Genomic DNA, 18067 nt, shown 5'->3' with positions numbered 1-18067 from the left:
CAATTTGAATTTGTTCACACTGATGGCACAGTGTGGCGTGAGAACAGGTGGGGACGCCTCTCCCTTTCACCCCAATCAAAGCGTACGCTGCAGATGGAGAGCCAACGGCTAAGGCCAGGAAAAGTATCTTGAGTCGCCTTCAGAGCTTCCTGTGTTTCATCACTCTTGACATGCTTCATAGCATTCAAGAATGGACTATTCAACATGCACAGGAAACGGAGCATGTTCATTGGTTCATGGCTCTCCCTGAACTAATGGCATTTATTGCAATTGTCATCTTGCGGGGGCTTACCAAGGTTCCATCACTACGTGATTGCTGGTCAGCAAACCTGGGAAACCCACATATCATTGGAACAATGCCGCGAAACCGCTTCCAAGACATCATGGGACACCTACGCTTTGATGACAGGTCCACCCGGAGTGATCAAGCAAAGACTGATAAGTTTGCTGCAATTTCCAGTGTGTGGGGATCATTTGTCACCAATTGCATCAATTCCTACAACCCTGGACTACATATCACCGTTGATGAACAGCTTTTCCCGTCAAAGACGGAATTTCTTCACATCGCTGTCACTTGCGCATAAACTTCTTAGCCGGAAAACCACCATCCTCGGCACAGTCAACAAGATTCGCCGGGAAATCCCTCAATCCGCTAGACACACAGATCGCAATGAATTCACCACTCAGGTATGTTGCAGGTCTTTTGTGGTTCTATGTTTGTGTTTCTAATTTTTAGAATCAACACCGCCAAGTGTGTCATTGTGTCATCGTGTGTAAAAGGGCTATGAAAATAACAATTTATCTTATTTATTAGGTGTTTTCAACCACTGCTGCTACGCTGACGGCGTATGCGCCCAAACGGAAGAAGACCGTCTACATTCTTAGCAGCATGCACAGCGTGATTCAGACTGATAATACCACCAAAAGGAAGCCAAACACTGTCACCCTTTACAACACCACAAAGTGCGGCGTGGATGTGATGGACCAGATGGTGCGGGAGTACACTTTCCGCACAGGGACATGGCGCTGGCCAGTTGCCGTGTTCTATAACATGATTGACATGGCAGCACTGAATGCACATGTGCTGTATCAAGCATGCACTGGAAGGCAGGAAAGATGGGTGGACTTCCTGGTGGAGCTTGCAAGAGAGTTGGCTAACTCTCATATGTGTGCGAAGAAGGCAAGAAAAGAACAATTGCTTCGGACACAACCCTCCACACCTAGCCCTGGAAAAAGAGCCATGTGTCAGGTCAAACACCAATGCAAGAACAATCATGCCACTGTGCGATGTGTTCACTGCTACAGATACACATGTGGTAAATGCAGACGGGAGATACGAAGTGAAGTGAAGTGACGTGACATTCAGCCAAGTATGGCAGTATACCATGGCAGTGCCAGGATTGTGAGTGATTGCTGGAATGTACTCACTCACTTTTTAATATTATTTGTAAATATGTGTACAAATGGTTGGTTTCTTTATTTTGTACTATTTTTATCAATAAATCTCAGCAACAAAGGAAAAAAAAAACGTGTGTTGATTTCTCCCTAAGATGGCAAAGTGAAACACAAGTTTCCTTGAAGTGGCTCAGCATGGCCCCACATTGTTTACATAACAAAAGAAACTGTTCACAGCTGATTAAGGATATTAGCCTAAAGCCTTTCAGCCCATCGGCTGTCCTGCGGGTTTTATAGGTAGAAAAGCCAAATGGCTGCTCTCTGGGACTTCTAGTGTTAAACACCTTATTTTTTTATATATTTTACCTTTATTGTAAGCCACTGTCTCCATCGTAATTTGAATGGCTGGTTGACTTCCTGTTTCTATGATGCCACTCCCTCAGAAATACGCAATGGGCTCTGATTGGTTAGCTGGCCCAGTGTGTTGTGATTTGTTAACCGTGTGCTCCACGTTGTCCAAAAACTTCATGCCCAGTACCATTACAGGCAATAGTTGCATGTGCTCTGGTGGAAGGTAAATAATGGTGTCAGTATTGCCGTATTAATTTAAGGTGTGATTACATAGAAGTTTGTTGAGGCCCCGCCCCGGCCCGGCTACGTGCCCAAGGTTCCCACTACACTCTTCAAAGACCAAGTGGTGAACCTGCAAGCGCTGCCCCTAGAGGAGACAGACCCAGCCCTGGCTTTGCTTTGTCCCGTCCGAGCACTGAGATGCTACGTAGACCGGACACAAAGCTTCAGGACCTCAGACCAGCTCTTTGTCTGTTACGGAGTCCGGCAGAAGGGGAATGCCGTCTCTAAGCAGAGGATGGCCCACTGGATTGTGGATGCCGTAACCCTGGCTTATCAGGCAGAGGGTGTGCCCTGCCCGTTGAGGTTGCGAGCTCACTCAACTAGAAGTGTTGCATCCTCCTGTGAGCTGGCTTGTGGCACCTCGCTGATAGATATTAGTAGAGCTGCGGGCTGGGCGACCCCTAACACGTTCGCTAGGTTCTATAGCCTTCGTGTAGAGCCGGTATCCCCCTGTGTTCTCACCTCAAACGGGTAGTGGCACCGAGAGGCTTGCTAAAACTGCTCCAGAGTGTCCGTACTGTAGACCCTGTTGAGATCCTCCATTACCCTAGGCAGCTAGATGCGTCGGAACGTCCGGCGCCAGGCCTTCATGATGAATCCGTGAGAACCATGGAAGGCTGGGTTCCATATTGAGACCTAAGCAGTACTCGTACGTGTATAGTCCACGGTATAGCCTTAGAGCCCGTGTTTCCCCAGCAGACTTCTGCCTTCCCAAGAGGGTTTGAATCACCTGAAATTTCTCCATATACACCTAAACGGATGCTATATGTGTATTTGTTTCCGAAAACTCCTTCGGGAAGGATGGGGCTTCCGCAGCGTCCCTGTTCTAAGCAGAACGGGTACGTTTTCCCAGTGTTATCCAGTCTCACCCAGTGAGGTAGTGCTTTGACAATGGTGAGTGGAACTGCTTGTTCCGAACCCCGGCCTACACCTAATAGGGGCGCAGGTGGCTCGCACAGGGCACTGGAAGGGGCATCACCCATGGCCCTTTGGTAGCGATCCCATTTTCGTCGGTCACCGACATGGTGTCGAGAGTGACTGACTCAAAGGGAACGTCTCGGTTACGTATGGTAACCCTCGTTCCCTGAAGGAGGGAATGGAGACGTCACGTCCCGTCGCCATGGTTGCTGTTCAGCCGCTGAGCTGCCGGGTCTCCGGCTCGTCTCCTAAGAGAAAACCTGGTATGCATTGCACCTGCTGCCTTATTATACTCACGCTGTGATCAGCGACAGCTGGATGCAATAATTGCATGCCAATGTTCATTGGCTCGTTTAGTTTACATTCGAAGTAGATTGGCCTATCGAAGTGATATCCTATTTTCGTCGGTCACCAACGTGGCCTCTCCGTTCCCTCCTGGGTCATGTGATGACTTTGTTGTTTTTAAACTCAACCTGTGCATGAGCAAGAGAGATAATATTCCAGTGTGAAGCACTGCCTCTGGTGGTCAGTAAGAACGAAATAGAACTTATATTCAGAGTCAGTTACCATAGTAACTTACACTGTGAACCTAACCTGGTCAGGAGCAGATTTTCTTCATTTAAACTCAGAGTTTCTTTTAGTCTCCTCCACTGTTTAATGTGTAAGCGATGTTTAAATTCCTCAGTCATTCAATTCATGCTGCAAAAAAAAAGAAAAATGCATTTCTTAGTGAGTATTTTAGAATCTAAATTAAGTGCATTTTACTTAAAACAAGAACAAAATAAATGAATGCAAATGGAAACAAGATTATTTTACTTACCCCATTGAAAGATAATTAGCAAAATAAGAAAAAATACAGTTAAAAGACTAAATACCTTATGTCATTTTTCTGATATAGAAAATGCATCTTGATTTAAGTATCTTTATATTTTGACTGGAAACAACAAGACAAAAATAATATGCAATATGGTAATTATTACTATGCTGATGACACTCAACTCTACCTCTCATTCCATCCTGATGATCTGATGATAGCTGACAGCTAACAGACATTTCATGTTGGATGACTGCCATCACCTTCAGCTCAACATGGCCAAGACAGAACTGCTTGTGGTTTCAACAAACCCATCACTTTATCAAAATTTCACCATCCAGTTAGGCTCATCAACCATACAGCTAGAAACCTTCGAGTTGTGAGTTGATTATAAGCTAAATTTCTCAGACCACATTGCTAAAACTGCCTGGTCCTGCAGATTTGCTTTATACAACATTAGGAAGATCAGGCCCTTTCTTTCAGAACATGCAACACAAATCCTTGTTCAAGCTCTTGTTCTTTCGAGGCTGGACTATTGCAATGCTCTCTTGGCAGGTCTTCCAGCCACTTTTATCAAACCTCTATAATTAATCCAAAATGCAATTGCAAGATTAATCTTTAATGAGCCGAAAATAACACACGTCACACCTCTGTTCATCAATTTGCACTGGCTACCAGTAGCTGCTTGCATAAGATTCAAGGCATTAATGTTTGCCTACAAAACCACCACTGGCTCTGCACCCCTTTACCTAAATTCTTTACTTCAGAGTTATGTGCCCTCTAGAAGCTTGTGTTCTGCAAGTGAATGATGCATTATTGTGCCATCTCAAAGAGGCAAAAAATCACTTTCACACACTTTTTTTTATTAACTGTTCCCTCCTGGTGGAATGACTTGTGTTGGAGCTAGTGTCAATGTATATGTATTTTGGGCTGTCACCAGGTGGGGGCAGTAGGTGCACAGAGTGTTTTTAAACCGGTGTTTTACACATAGAGGGAGGTAGGCTTGGTGGGGGAATGCATACACTTTTTACCACACACAAGTTAGATGTTCACCGTCTCTCAAGTATGTTTAACGTTTGCATTTGGTAAATAAAGAAACAGAAAAGTAGACATGGACTACAAGACTGTTGATGTGCGTAAAAAGTGCATTGTATAACCAAGCCGTCGGCAGCTATAGGAGCTGCTGTAACAACTTGCTCAACTCAATCTGAACAGCTGAGTCCTAAGCCATCTTCGAGAAACGACTAAAACACATCTGTTCCATCTTTATTTGACCCTCTAGCACTTTCTATTCTATTTTAATTTTACTTTATCTATTTATTATTTTGATTTTTTTTGGCCATATCTGCATGCATATTTATTTGAACAGTACCATTTCTAAATGGTAGTTTTTATATAAAATTGGGGTGCAGAGCACATTAGTAAGGCTGCTGTATGCAGAGCGTTAAGGAAAGTGTGTCTCCCTCTCACATTCTTTCTTATAATATTGGTGTAGTTTTCTGAGCACAAACCTGTCATAAATGAAGCTGATTAATGTATGGAATGGAAAGATGCCAGATGGAAGGGTAGTTCGAGAAATATGCTGTAACCACCACCACAGCACCACAGACAGCTGCAGAATGTCTGTAGGTGACCATACAAAATAAAGTGTTAGCAGTATAAGCAGACAGACTATTAATACTCCAATCACTGGCAGTTGACATGTAGTTGCAAAATGAATTATAGTTAGTAGAATGTCTAAAGTGGACTATCAAAATAAAGTGTTATCTTTAATATAACCTTGCAAACAAACTGAGTGACAAAATGTCTGGCTGTGGCAATTTGCCATGATCTCGCTTTATCATTATTATTATTACTCTTCTACCACAAGAGGGCCCTATTAGATAGCGTTTCCTATGGAACATTTGCTATATTCTCCCATTTCAGGCTGAGTTTATGGCTGTCTGGAATTTGACCATTGTTACAGGTGTATGATAAGGTTACATCACTGTCATCATTAGTATGAGAGGGAGCCAATAATGTCACGCTGCCTGTAACTGATAGATGAGATCTGAGAAGGGAAGACAGGGGAAGACATTTTGAGACAGTAAGGTGGATATTTCAGACAGCTGTAGGGAGCACAAGGAGACAGCCATTGAGATATTCAGAGCTTATTGAATATAGCTTTTCACAATGTCATGTCATGTCTATGCTCTGTCTGTACATCATTGGCTCACAAAATAAATAAATATATGAATAAATGTTTTCATTATTATTTTAGAATCACTAGTATATGGGTGACAAGACAGATATTAGAATAAAAACAAACCTTTCTTGCACTGTATACAAGTCTGGAAGAAATGTTATATGACTGCCACTGACTGAGTCTAATCTATGAGGTATGTTCACACAGCCACAGCTGGGACCACAAACCATTTCTGGTGTGCAGTGTGGGCACAACAGTCTTATCTTTAATAGGTCCCTTGGTGGAACATTCTGTTTAGACCTACAGAACTGGAATCTCCCAAAATTATTTTACTACAAACTAGATGAGATTACATCTAACCCCTTCCATTTCTCTGTGTGCTTTGAGAAATATAAAAATGCTGCGTAATTCTATTAGATTTTAGATTATAGATTTATCTCTTATCAACATATACTGACCCTATAGTGTCTTTTCCATTCCATTTAGCAAATTGGTCTTATGTACAGTAAGCATAATATTTTTCCTTGTATTATCTATATTGGTGGGCCACACAGATAATGAAAAACATGGATTAATAAATGCAAAATGAAAAAAAAAAAAAATGTTAATACAATGCGGAACATGTTTCTGCAGACAACATTCTGAGGGAGTCTGTGTTCAGCAAGGTAATGCACAGACTTCTGTTTCAGAGAAATGCCTTGTGCATCCTAATAACTGAAATCCCTATTTAGTATAACAAGGTATTATGTGTAGATTACATAAATGTGGCATTGTTTTTTTTTTCACTTTGCTACTTTTACATTTACATTTACCATTTTAAATGCAGTATCAATATGCCTAATATAAGTGTGTTTTTGTACTTTTCTCGCCTTACACAAGCACATAGGAACAGATGGGTTGAATTGTGTATCCACCTGCTATTTTTTCAAGAACATAAGCAGCACATGGGCTTAACGTTATCAACAGTCTGCAAGGCCATCACAGAAAACTCTCAAATGCTATTTGTTTTATTTGTTCCACATTCACATTAAATCTGACTATTGCAGTCAGCTGACTGTCGGCTGATGCGAGCTTGACTGACGTGGCCTGCCTGAACTAACGCGGGGAGAGCAGCAAAACAAACCCCCAAAACAACCATATGCCAAAACCCCCCAACACAACTGATGCAATTTGAATGGTCAGTGATGGGAAATGTTGGCTTAATACTATATCTATGGGGGAAGCATCACCCCAACTCCGTAAGGGGGCATGCAACAAGCATGTTGCTTAAGCTGCTTATGCAACTATTTGAATGTACAGGAGGAAGCATACACCCCTAGCAGCAGCAGTCTAATACGATGGTGGTTTGTATATTATCCAAATTTAAGTGTTTAACATGCTGTAAAGTCGCATTAAGGGGGAAGCGTCACCCCAAGTTAGCAATCGAGGATATACAACAAGCATGTTGCGTAAAATGCTTAAAGCAAATATGTGATTGTAAAGGGGGAAGCATACGACCCCTAGCGGCGGCACGAGGAGCATGTCAATATGCATTAATGCTGTAAATTGCATAATTGTGGGTGGCAGTCCGGCAGGGGAAGCATACACCCTGCGGGAATACTTCGAATGACTGTCGCAATAGTATCCAGAAAAAGGTATGACATGCCAATACACAACAACAAATCAGAAGAAAGGAGAAAAACATAACAAAATAACAACAACAACAACAACATTTCATAGCGAGGGGAAGCCTTACTAGATTAGACAGATGCCATAGATTTTTGAGCATCTAAAATGTCTTTAAGTCCAGGACGAACATAACGTTCGTATGCGTAAGAAGACCACCTTCCCATCGCTTTAAGTGTGGGAATTGTTGTGATGGAGGCCGCTGATGTAGCTGCTCCGATGCAAATGGAGTGAGTCATGTACTGCTCTGGTGAGAGGCCACATGATTGGCAGACCAGACGGAGACGAGCGGCAAACCAGGATCTAGACATGGCTTTTTTCTCTCCAGTGACGAATAAAGGTTCATCATGATGAGCGTGAGGGCGAATACTCAGATACCGGGACATGGAATGAAAAGGGCAAAAAAACTGTGTTAGTATGAGCAATGACAACTGAAATACCTTTAGATTCTATGTCAGACTTAGAATGTTCAAGGAAGATTGAAAAAAAAACAATCGTCAAAATTGGTGTCAGACACCGTGAGATCGTAAGAGGGATCAAAATTATTATTGCGTGTAGTAAATTCACCAACCCTGAGAAAACCATGAAAAGCACACAGAAAAACTCTCTAGAAGAGAATCCACGTAAGGACTAAAGCACCCTTGTCTCAGTTTAACAACCAGTTTTTTTTAAGAGATAGAAAGTAAGAGGAAGGCGTTTATCTTTGCCTTTTGGCGCTTCTTTTTTGATGCCATCGAGGAGCATACGAATAGATGGATGCCCCAACAGACTGCAGACTGAGGGTTCCAAGCATCTTAGATGAAACTGAATGCCTGAAACCTGTCTTTTAATGGAGGAGGGCTGCATTTTTTGTGCTAAATAACAATGCATTATATATGAACATACAATAGCAATGTTAACAGGTAAGACAGAAACTGAAAAGGTGGAGCAAAATGTAGAAAATCGAATCCAAGCGGAGACATACACTTTTAATGTAGATTTGGCTAGACTTGATCTCATGAACATGGAAGCTGCAGAGATATAAAACTGCAAAGTGGTGTTTAGTTGAGAATGGTCAGGGCAAATGCTGGGCAAGGCAGGCTCAAAGGAGTGGCATCTGGGCACATGGTTTTATCCTCCTGAAATTTGAAACGAGACAGACAGTCAGCTATTTGGTTATCGAGGCCAGGTATGTGGGCAGCACGGAGCATAAAATTGCCGGTAATGCATATCCACATAAGACGCCTCAAAAATTTATTAATAAATGGAACTGAGGAGTGCCCTTTATTAATAATGTGGACTGTTGCTGCATTATCGCAGTAAATGAGAATTGTTTTTTTTCTGGACCACTGATTACCCCAAAGAATGCAGGCTACAACGACAAGATATAATTCTAACAGTACTGTTGATATTGTATTTGTAGGAAGTGTCGACAATTCCTTTGGCCAAGCGCTAGCAAACCAGTGATTATTGAAAATCCCTCCAAATCTGATAGAAGGAGCGGCGCCAGTAAAGAATTTGAGGTCAACAGAAGTCTCTACAAAATCGTTAAAAAAAAAAGAAATTCTGTTCCACCCTTCACATAGAAGAGACCAAAAATGCAGCTCCGATTTGCAGCCTGAATCTAATTTAATAGAATCGTGCAATTTCTCGACTGTTTTTGATACAACAATTAGTCCAGAAATGAAAGCGCAACCTTGCGGAATTATCCGCATCGTGAAATTTAAATGCCCTAATAGGGAGAGAAGTTCTTTCTTAGTGATCGAATCACATTTTAAAACATCTATCATAGTTTCCCTGATACGATCAAGTTTATCAAAAGGTAAGGAAGCTTGCATGAGATTGCTGTCTAGAGTAATACAGAGGAATTAGATTGTATTTAATGGCCCCACAGTTTTTTCTTCTGAAAGAGGTATGCCTAGTTTATTAAAAGTTTATTTAAGAATATTAATACATCGGTCGGGTTTAGAGTTTGGGTAGTCCACGATCAGAAAGTTGTCTAACAAATGAAGCACGAAAGGCAGCTTGCAGTAGTTTAAAAGAATCCAACAGAGTGCTTCCAATAAGGTATCAAAAATACGAGAGCTGCTGCGACAGACAAACATAAGTCTAACAGAGAAAAATATATTTTTTCTGCCATTGGACTCCAAAGAGGTGCCACTGAGACGGGTGAAGCGGCATGATTTTAAAAGCATCGACGATGTAGGCTTTGCCCAGCCAAGCGGCCTTACCAGCTATTTTAATAAACTGAATGGCATTATCCACTGAAGCATAAAACAAAGAAAAATTAGGGAGAGGAATCAAACTGTTAATGCTAGGTACAAGAACATTGTCATGGGGGGATGACAGATCTATTATTAAACGTTTCTTACCGGAATATTTCCTTGTAGCTACGCCTAAAGGGTTAATACGAAATATTGGAAAAGGGGGACTATTGAAGGGACCAATCAAATATCCTTTTTCTACCTCTTTTGCCAATAGACTATCTACTACTTTGGCCTCTTTAAGAGCTGACTGGAGATTATTGCAAATGAAAGATGTTTTTGGGAGGAGTGTTAAACCAGCCAAGAATCCTTGAATAAGTCCAGTCATCAAATAATGCACAAAACAGCGATTTGGGTGCTTTTTCAAAGCTTTGTCAAGTTAACATAGGAGTATGAATCGCTGGGGTAACCTTTTCTGCAACTTCATCTTTAGGTAGGTGGCCTGCCGGAGGTTTAGCAGTTCTTGGGCACAGAGAAGGAGTATGCACTAAAGAACCACACATGGAGCAAGACAAAGCACAGTGACCAGTAAAATGTCTACTTATTAAAGCCAAGTCTACCACGGACCAGTCCAGTCTTTGGTTGAACCGTTGGATGTACATAGCTGCCTTAGCTGAAAAAGATTTATGGTACTCGTAGAATAGATTCCCACCATAAGTCATAGCAAGATCTGAAATAATGGCTAAATAGGAGTCTAATTCAACCCTATGCAACGGATACACTTCGCAGATTACGTCTCTAACGACTCCAAAAGCCACATTGAACTCAGGCATGGTTAAACAATTTGACAACCGTTGGTCATTATCTTTCAACAGTACAGAAATGTCTCCGCAGTCTACTACACGTTTATCTTGGCCCTCTGAGCATAGCAGGATTTTAACCAAATTAACATCATTACCTGCGAGGATCTGGGCGTGCAGATGGGAAGAGATAGCAGTGGCTGGTGGAAAAAAGGGGGCTCCAGTGGTGGGCGTTGGGAGTGCCGTGGCAAGAGACCTGCACGATAGAAGATCAGCTGGTCCCGTGGTATATGTGAAGACAGTAGCACCAGCGGGAGTCGTGGTAGTAGGCATCGACGAAGAAGAGGAGGGCTGATTTTCCAGAGCTTGGATCCTAGCGTCTAAGCTGGTAAGGGAGGTTTGAATGCTCTGAAGGACTGACAGCACAGGATCCTCTGTAGACTCGAGCGGTGCGATGTTGCCGGATCTCTCTGTCCTTTTCTTCGGAACGTTTGGCAGTGGCTTTCCTGGGACCTGATGGTGTTGGAGTTGAAGGGGTCGCGGGCGTTTCTGAGTTGGTTTCCAGGAAGAATTAAAAGAGTTCTTCGTGGTTGATTCCTAGATGTAGCTGGATGTTATGACTGTATTGTCCGGATTGGACATGGTGAGTAATGATATACAAATCACTTGAGCTAAGAGTAGCAGTTTTCTCATTGCTGATGTTAAATTAACATGCAGTCATAAGTTCAGCAACGATCAGTTAGTTGCAAGCAGTGATGCAACGGAAGAGACGCTGAAGAATGGGAATTTAAATAGACCGCTTAAGATTGGTGTCGAGACTGGATTGGTACACGTCGGGAACAGCTGACTGTCGGCTGATGCAAGCTTGACTGACCTGGCCTGCCTGAACTAACGCGATGCTGAATAACAGCTGTTCAAATGTTTCTGTTCATTTTAAATGATTCAAATGAATGATGGAACAGAAAACCTCTCCCAGTTGGGCCAAAAGGTGTCAGAACAAGTTGAGGGAAACATGGGAAAATCAGTGCTTAACCTGAAGCCCCCAAGAAGCCCAGCGGGTCTCAGAGTTCTTCTTCAGTTCAGACTATAATTGGCTGATGCACAATATCTTTTTCAGCCAAAGAAATAGCCTTATGCCTGTGCAGTATTTTAACAGACACAGTTCCAAAAGAACATCCTGAGGGATCCATAAGAGGTAAGAGGTCTGAATATGGAATATCAAAAACACAAGGCAAGATTTATATAACTTACGGTGAAACTCACCCATTCTCTGTGGTTAATAATGTGCGGATGTGATGTGTCAGTTGATGACAAACAAATATATTGTCTTGTCTCATTTTACTGGACTCCAGAAACTAAAAACAGGGTATGTAATGTTATTTTCATTGCTTATTTATACACCGGGGCCTTTATTACTGTTTTTGGGAAATAAGTTATTTATTTCCTTTCATATTAAAGGTACACTCAGGCTTAAACCGAAACCGCATCCTTACCTATGTACAGTTGTTGGCAAATAGTATGTGGAAAGAGCAGTATGTCTGTTCCTAGTATATGTTCCTAGGCTGCATCAGCAATTGCATAATTCCCTAAGATATACTGTAGTATGCAAAAAAAAAAAAAAAAAAAAAAAAAAAAAAAAAAAAAAAATATATATATATATATAGTACAGGTCAAAAGTTTGGAAACATTACTATTTTTAATGTTTTTGAAAGAAGTCTCTTCTGTTCATCAAGCCTGCATTTATTTGACCAAAAATACAGAAAAAACTGTAATATTGTGAAATATTATTACAACTTAAAATAATAGTTTTCTATTTGAATATACTTTAAAAAAATAATTTATTCCTGTGATGCAAAGCTGAATTTTCAGCATCATTACTCCAGCCTTCAGTGTCACATGTTACATCCAGTCTATCACATGATCATTTAGAAATCATTCTAATATTCTGATTTATTATGAGTGTTGGAAACAGTTCTGCTGTCTAATATATTTGATGAATAAAAGGTTAAAAATAACTGCATTTATTCAAAATAATAATAAAAAAATTCTAATAATATATATTCTAATAATATATTTTCTTTACTATCACTTTTTATCAATTTAACACATCCTTGCTGAATAAAAGTATTGATTTTATTTAAAAAAAAAGAAAGAAAAAAAATTACTGACCAGTAGTGTATATTGTTATTACAAAATATTTATATTTAAAAAACATAGCTTTTTTTTTTTTTTTTTTTTTTTTTACTTTTTATTCATCAAAGTATCCTAAAAAAAAGTATAACATGTTCTGAAAAAAATATTAAGCAGCAAACTGTTTCCAACTTCATCACAGATAAGCATATTAGAATGATTTCTAAAGGATCATGTGATAATGATCCTAAAAATTCAGCTTTGCATCACAGAAATAAATGATAATTTAAAGTATAATAAATTTAAAAACAATTAGTTTTGATTGTAATAATATATCACAATATTACATTTTTTCCTGTATTTTTGATCAAATAAATGCAGGCTTGATGAGCAGAAGAAACTTCTTTCAAAAACATTAAAAATAGTAATGTTTCCAAACTTTTGACCTGTACTGTGTGTGTGTGTGTGTGTGTGTGTGTATATACACACACACACACACACACGTTTGTTTTTTGTGAAAAAGTGGGGACATCCCATAGGCGTAATGGTTTTTATACTGTAAACGAACTGTATATTCTATCGCCCTACACCAACCCCTACACCTAACCCTACCCCTTACAGGAAACTTTGTGCATTTTTACTTTCTCAAAAAAAAAAAAACTACGGTATGGTTTATAAGCGTTTTGATAAAGGGGGGACATGGGTTATGTCCTCATAAGTCACCTCTCCTTGTAATACCTGTGTTTCATATCCATGTCATTATACAAAGTTGTGTCCCTGATATGTCATAAAAAACTCAAACACACACACACACACACACACACACACACACACACACACACACACACACACACACACACACACACACAAAGTATTTCCTTATTCAGAAGTTGTACCTACTCAGAGGTTATACGATTTTGGATGATATTTGCACTGACAAATATAGTAGTCATTTTGGAATTGTACTGAAACCTAGTGGTGTGAATGTAGCATCATGTATAAGTGAATATTTCAGTTACCAACTGTATAAACAAAGACTGTTAAAATAATAATAATAAAATAAAAACACTAAGTGAAAGTGTTGAGACATTACTGAGAAACATGCAATCTCAACATGTCAACCACCATGAGGCTTCTCTGGGTAAAACATCAAAACATTAACATGAAATCATAAGAGATCTGTTTAGTAATTTCATTCTTTGTAAATGCTTTAAACTGTGTCTATGATGTCTGATCTAAAAACTACAGAAAAGAGGTGTGCCAAAATCCATCAGCATGACATGTGACGTCCTTCACTTGGTCAGAGGAAATGACATATGCTGGCCCACTGAAACCCCAAGATTCGATTTTCTAATGGTGTGAGAAGAAGGTACCACAGAACCAGTGATGAGAGTTAGAGCTAAACAAAGACAAAAAGACAGTGGGTTGGTTTAAAAAGACTCAGTAGGATGTGTTGCCAGGGGAACAGGCTGCTTTGAGTTGCACTGTGTAAGATAAGGGGATGCAACATCGGGGCAAGACAAAGTCCTTGGCCTCCATTGATGTTTGGCTGAATGTACTGAAGAGGCCATCAGAATTCTAAAAAAAAAAAGAAAAATGCAACAGGAATAAACAACAACTGGACAAAATTTTTTTTTTTTTTTTTTTTTTTGGCTTTTCCTTTAGTCTCAACTTTAAGCACCTTAGGACTCCAATATAATTACTTATACAAGAAATACTTAATTCTATTTATTTATTTATTTATTTATTTAAAAAAGTATTATAAAATAGATGGATACATGTAGATACCTGCATGTCATGTTAAAAAAGTGTACATAACACTATAAAACTTCATTTTATATGATATTTGTATTTATTATAATTAATTTGCATATATTTACAAATAATTTACTAGTAAATAAAATCCTTTTTTCTTCTGCAAAGTGTGATAGGATGCACATCCAATCTGGTGTAATTTAAAATGCTGTCATAGTCCTTTTTGTGCTCAGCTGCTTGTTTTCAGAATGCTTAGCCTAGTTATAGATCTGTGCAGGTGCTTAATTTCTCACTGCTCTTTTGGGAGAATAAACAAACACAGAAGTGTGTGCTCCCACATTACTCATGCTAATTGCTTTACATAAATCACTGTGGGGAAACTGACAGTAATCAACAAAAGATAAAATATCTGCTTTAGTGACCCAGCTTTCCTTTTCCCATTCCCTCCAATTGTATGACACATATCTGTGCCATCTACTCAGCTAAAGTCTTAAAGGAGCATTTTTCCTCTATTAAGTCATGAATTTCCATGATTTCTTGTAGTAGGAAGTAAGAAATAAAGGGCAAAGGCTGCCAAGACCATTTCCATAAATGTAATTAATGAGAGGGAGAGAGGGCAAACCTCTGCCCTTTAACCACCTTCAAACAGAGCCACACACATTCTTATAGTATATACAGAGAGAGAGAGAGAGAGAGAGAGATGCTGCACCTGAAATGAAAATCACACAGCATCAGTGACCCCATCATCTGTGGACTTTGCACATGCAATTCATATCTCTTTGGTCAGGTATCTGCCTTATAAATACAGATAGGGACTCTCTTTCGTATATTAAATCACCTAGCTGGTCACTGAAAACCAAGCACAGATAGCATATTTGCAGTGTTTATTCTGAAGCTACCCAGGTACTTGAAAGCCAATTCATTTCATATTTAAATTTATGAATCTGTAGCATGCACATAAATCTCAAATCAGTGACATCTGGCATACATCAGCCTCTTTTGATGTTTAGCTGATGAAAAGAATTAGTCTTAAACCGAGATGCCAGCAAGCAGACAGAGGTTATCAGACTTTTTGATCATATAACGTGGTATATAGCTGAATGGCTTGCCAATTTAATTGAAGACTTCTTTTGAATGTTTGTGAACATAGAACTTTACCATTCAAGTATAAGCTAGGATAATTGTATTGCATTTATTTGCAGCAGATTTTAGAACTGCAATGTCTTGTAAAATTTCAGCACCATCCATATTTCCAACCCCGTGCTTTAGTACAAGGAATAAAGTCTCTCATTCAAATGTAATTTAGCACAAACAAAAAGATAGCGTGTGAATATTTGGTTTGTATTATTGAAAACAGGCCGGAAACTTTGATAGTTTTCCAAATGAGGATATTTCTTACTCATCACTTCTTATGTCCTTCATACCCCAGAGGTGGGTTCATTGAAATATTGAGCATGTGAAACAAATGAATACATAAATCAACCAACCAACACAAAAAAAAACAAACAAACAAAAAGAAACAACACTTCACTAATGACTAATTTTATTATATTTATTTGTAATGTGTGCTTTTTAAACAATATGTGAACGATACATTGAGTTACTGAGGCAATCTTTCATACTCTTCATACTGAACCTCTCATTTATGTATCACAAACCTCAAGACTGGAAATAACCAATTGGGAGGTTTAAGGGTGGGCTGTGGGGATGAATGATGACAGAAGGAATGGCACACTAGCGTGCAAAAGAAGGATACCTGTCCACCCCACTTACGCACTTGACGTGATTTGTGAGTCAGCTGCGAAGAACCTGTGCAGCTCATGTAAAAAAAAAAAAAAAAGGAACAGGTGTTGTACAAGACTGATGCAGCTGGGATTTGCTTGTGAAGCAAACAGCTCAGCTGGGAATTGGATTTCTGAACAAATATCTGTCCGACGTGAACACCGCCAAGCATTAATCTATACAAATAATAATTGGTCCACATGCTCTCCTCGTTTTGTGCCTTGGTGCTGCGCTCCAACTGTTATAAGTATATTTGCACTGTAAAATCTTGGAACATGAACTAGGTGAAACCATATCACATGAGGTCTTTCAGCTGTTTCATTTATTCACTTTCCAGTTAGTAGTGATGGGAACCAAAATTGCGATGTCACCGTTACAAGAATAATCTGCGTGTATAACAAGCGATGACAAGGACAACAGATGGCATGCACAATGCTTAAATATCTTGTCAGATGTTTGCAGGCTTGATTGAAGTTGTTTTGATGTGCTGTAGGGATGCTAGTGAAAATATCCCACAGATCTGAAAATAGATTCTGAAATAAGCCGATAGCTGCATCAAATTTTCAATGAGCTGGCTGAAGATAAGAACACAAGTCTTACATAAAAGGTACAAATATGAACTCCTTTGAGTGAGGTTACTATTGCGTAAATGTGTAACGCAACACCAGCAGAGGGAGCCCTCTCCTGAGTATTGACTGTGTTCCGTTCCCTCTGCTGCACAGGTTCACTTCCTGTTTGCTACTATTTAGCTTGGCCTTGCTAACAGGCCAGTGCGAAGTATTGCCAGTTCTCCTTCCTTACTGAGCGTTTACCCCTATTGTCTTGTGTATTGTGTGTATGACCATTGCCTGCCTTGTTCTGTTTCTCGTTCTCGGATTTTCCCTTGCTTTGATGACTGATTGGACTGCCTTACTGTTTATGAACTTTGCCTGCCTTCGTTTTTGATTTCTGCCTACTGATTTGGATTTGGTCGCTGTGGATTTTATGAACATCTGCACATGGATCCAAACACAGCCTCGTTACAAAATGCATGCAAGTTGTATATTAGCCAAATGAGTGAACCAAGAAACACATCAGTTATTTGAGTTATCTGTAGTTGATGGTCTACAAATAAAGGATATTGTTCCAAATAAATAAATACATATGTAGGCATAAAATATGTTTGATTTTAAATTATTTCAGAATTTAACCAAGATTTTATATTATCTTAAAGCTTTCTCTAAGACAAACACTGATTCTGAAGTTGTCTTATGTCATTTACACAAGACTGCACCAGTTGCATTTGAAACAAAAAAGTAGCTCTGATGGGACGATCAGATAATTTCACTGATTGGATCTTTAAATCTTGAATAATAAAAAAAAAAATGAGCTAAAAAAAGTAAATTCTGTGAATGTTCATTTGAGGAGAGTTTAATTTTAAATGTTGGGCATATAAACTATATAAGAAGTCTAGACACCCTGACCCTTGTTAAAAGGGTGGCTCACCCAAAAAAAATGACAATTCTGTCACCATTTACTTACCCTACACTTCTTCAAAACCTATTTGAATTTCTTTAGTTGAACACAAAGCCATTGACTCACATAGTATTTTTTTTTCCAACTTAAGGGTGAATAATGAAAGAATTTTCATTTTTGGGGGAGCTATCCCTTTAAAACAACAACGAAGCACAAACACCTCCATTGGTTCTGTGAATTTTGTTGATTATATTAAATGTGGAAAAGATTGTTACAATTTTACTTGGATTCAATCTTTTCCTTACAAAGCTGCTATACCTCCAAAGTTCCTACTACTTTTTCAGATCAAAGT

General features: G+C 39.4%; 1 protein-coding gene across 1 annotated transcript; it reads left to right on the top strand.

Moving 5' to 3' along the window:
* Window positions 1–356: 356 nt before the first annotated feature.
* Window positions 357–2049, top strand: LOC109046913. The gene is made up of 3 exons (XM_042759199.1): window positions 357–463; window positions 549–687; window positions 815–2049. The coding sequence occupies exons 1-3, from the start codon at window positions 357–359 to the stop codon at window positions 1352–1354; spliced, it is 786 nt and encodes a 261-aa protein (XP_042615133.1). The 3' UTR covers window positions 1355–2049.
* Window positions 2050–18067: the final 16018 nt, after the last annotated feature.

This window comes from Cyprinus carpio, chromosome A6 (genome assembly GCF_018340385.1).
Source record: "Cyprinus carpio isolate SPL01 chromosome A6, ASM1834038v1, whole genome shotgun sequence".
NCBI classification, from domain to species: Eukaryota; Metazoa; Chordata; class Actinopteri; order Cypriniformes; family Cyprinidae; genus Cyprinus; species Cyprinus carpio.
This window is presented reverse-complemented; position numbering and strand designations above follow the sequence as displayed.

Bases quoted from the DNA above. Each gene is read 5' to 3' on its own strand.
- LOC109046913 (XM_042759199.1), top strand. From the start codon at position 357: ATGCCGCGAAACCGCTTCCAAGACATCATGGGACACCTACGCTTTGAT. The intron at 464-548 runs GTGGGGATCATT...TTCCCGTCAAAG, and splicing joins TTTGCTGCAATTTCCAGTGT to ACGGAATTTCTTCACATCGC. The intron at 688-814 runs GTATGTTGCAGG...CTTATTTATTAG, and splicing joins GCAATGAATTCACCACTCAG to GTGTTTTCAACCACTGCTGC.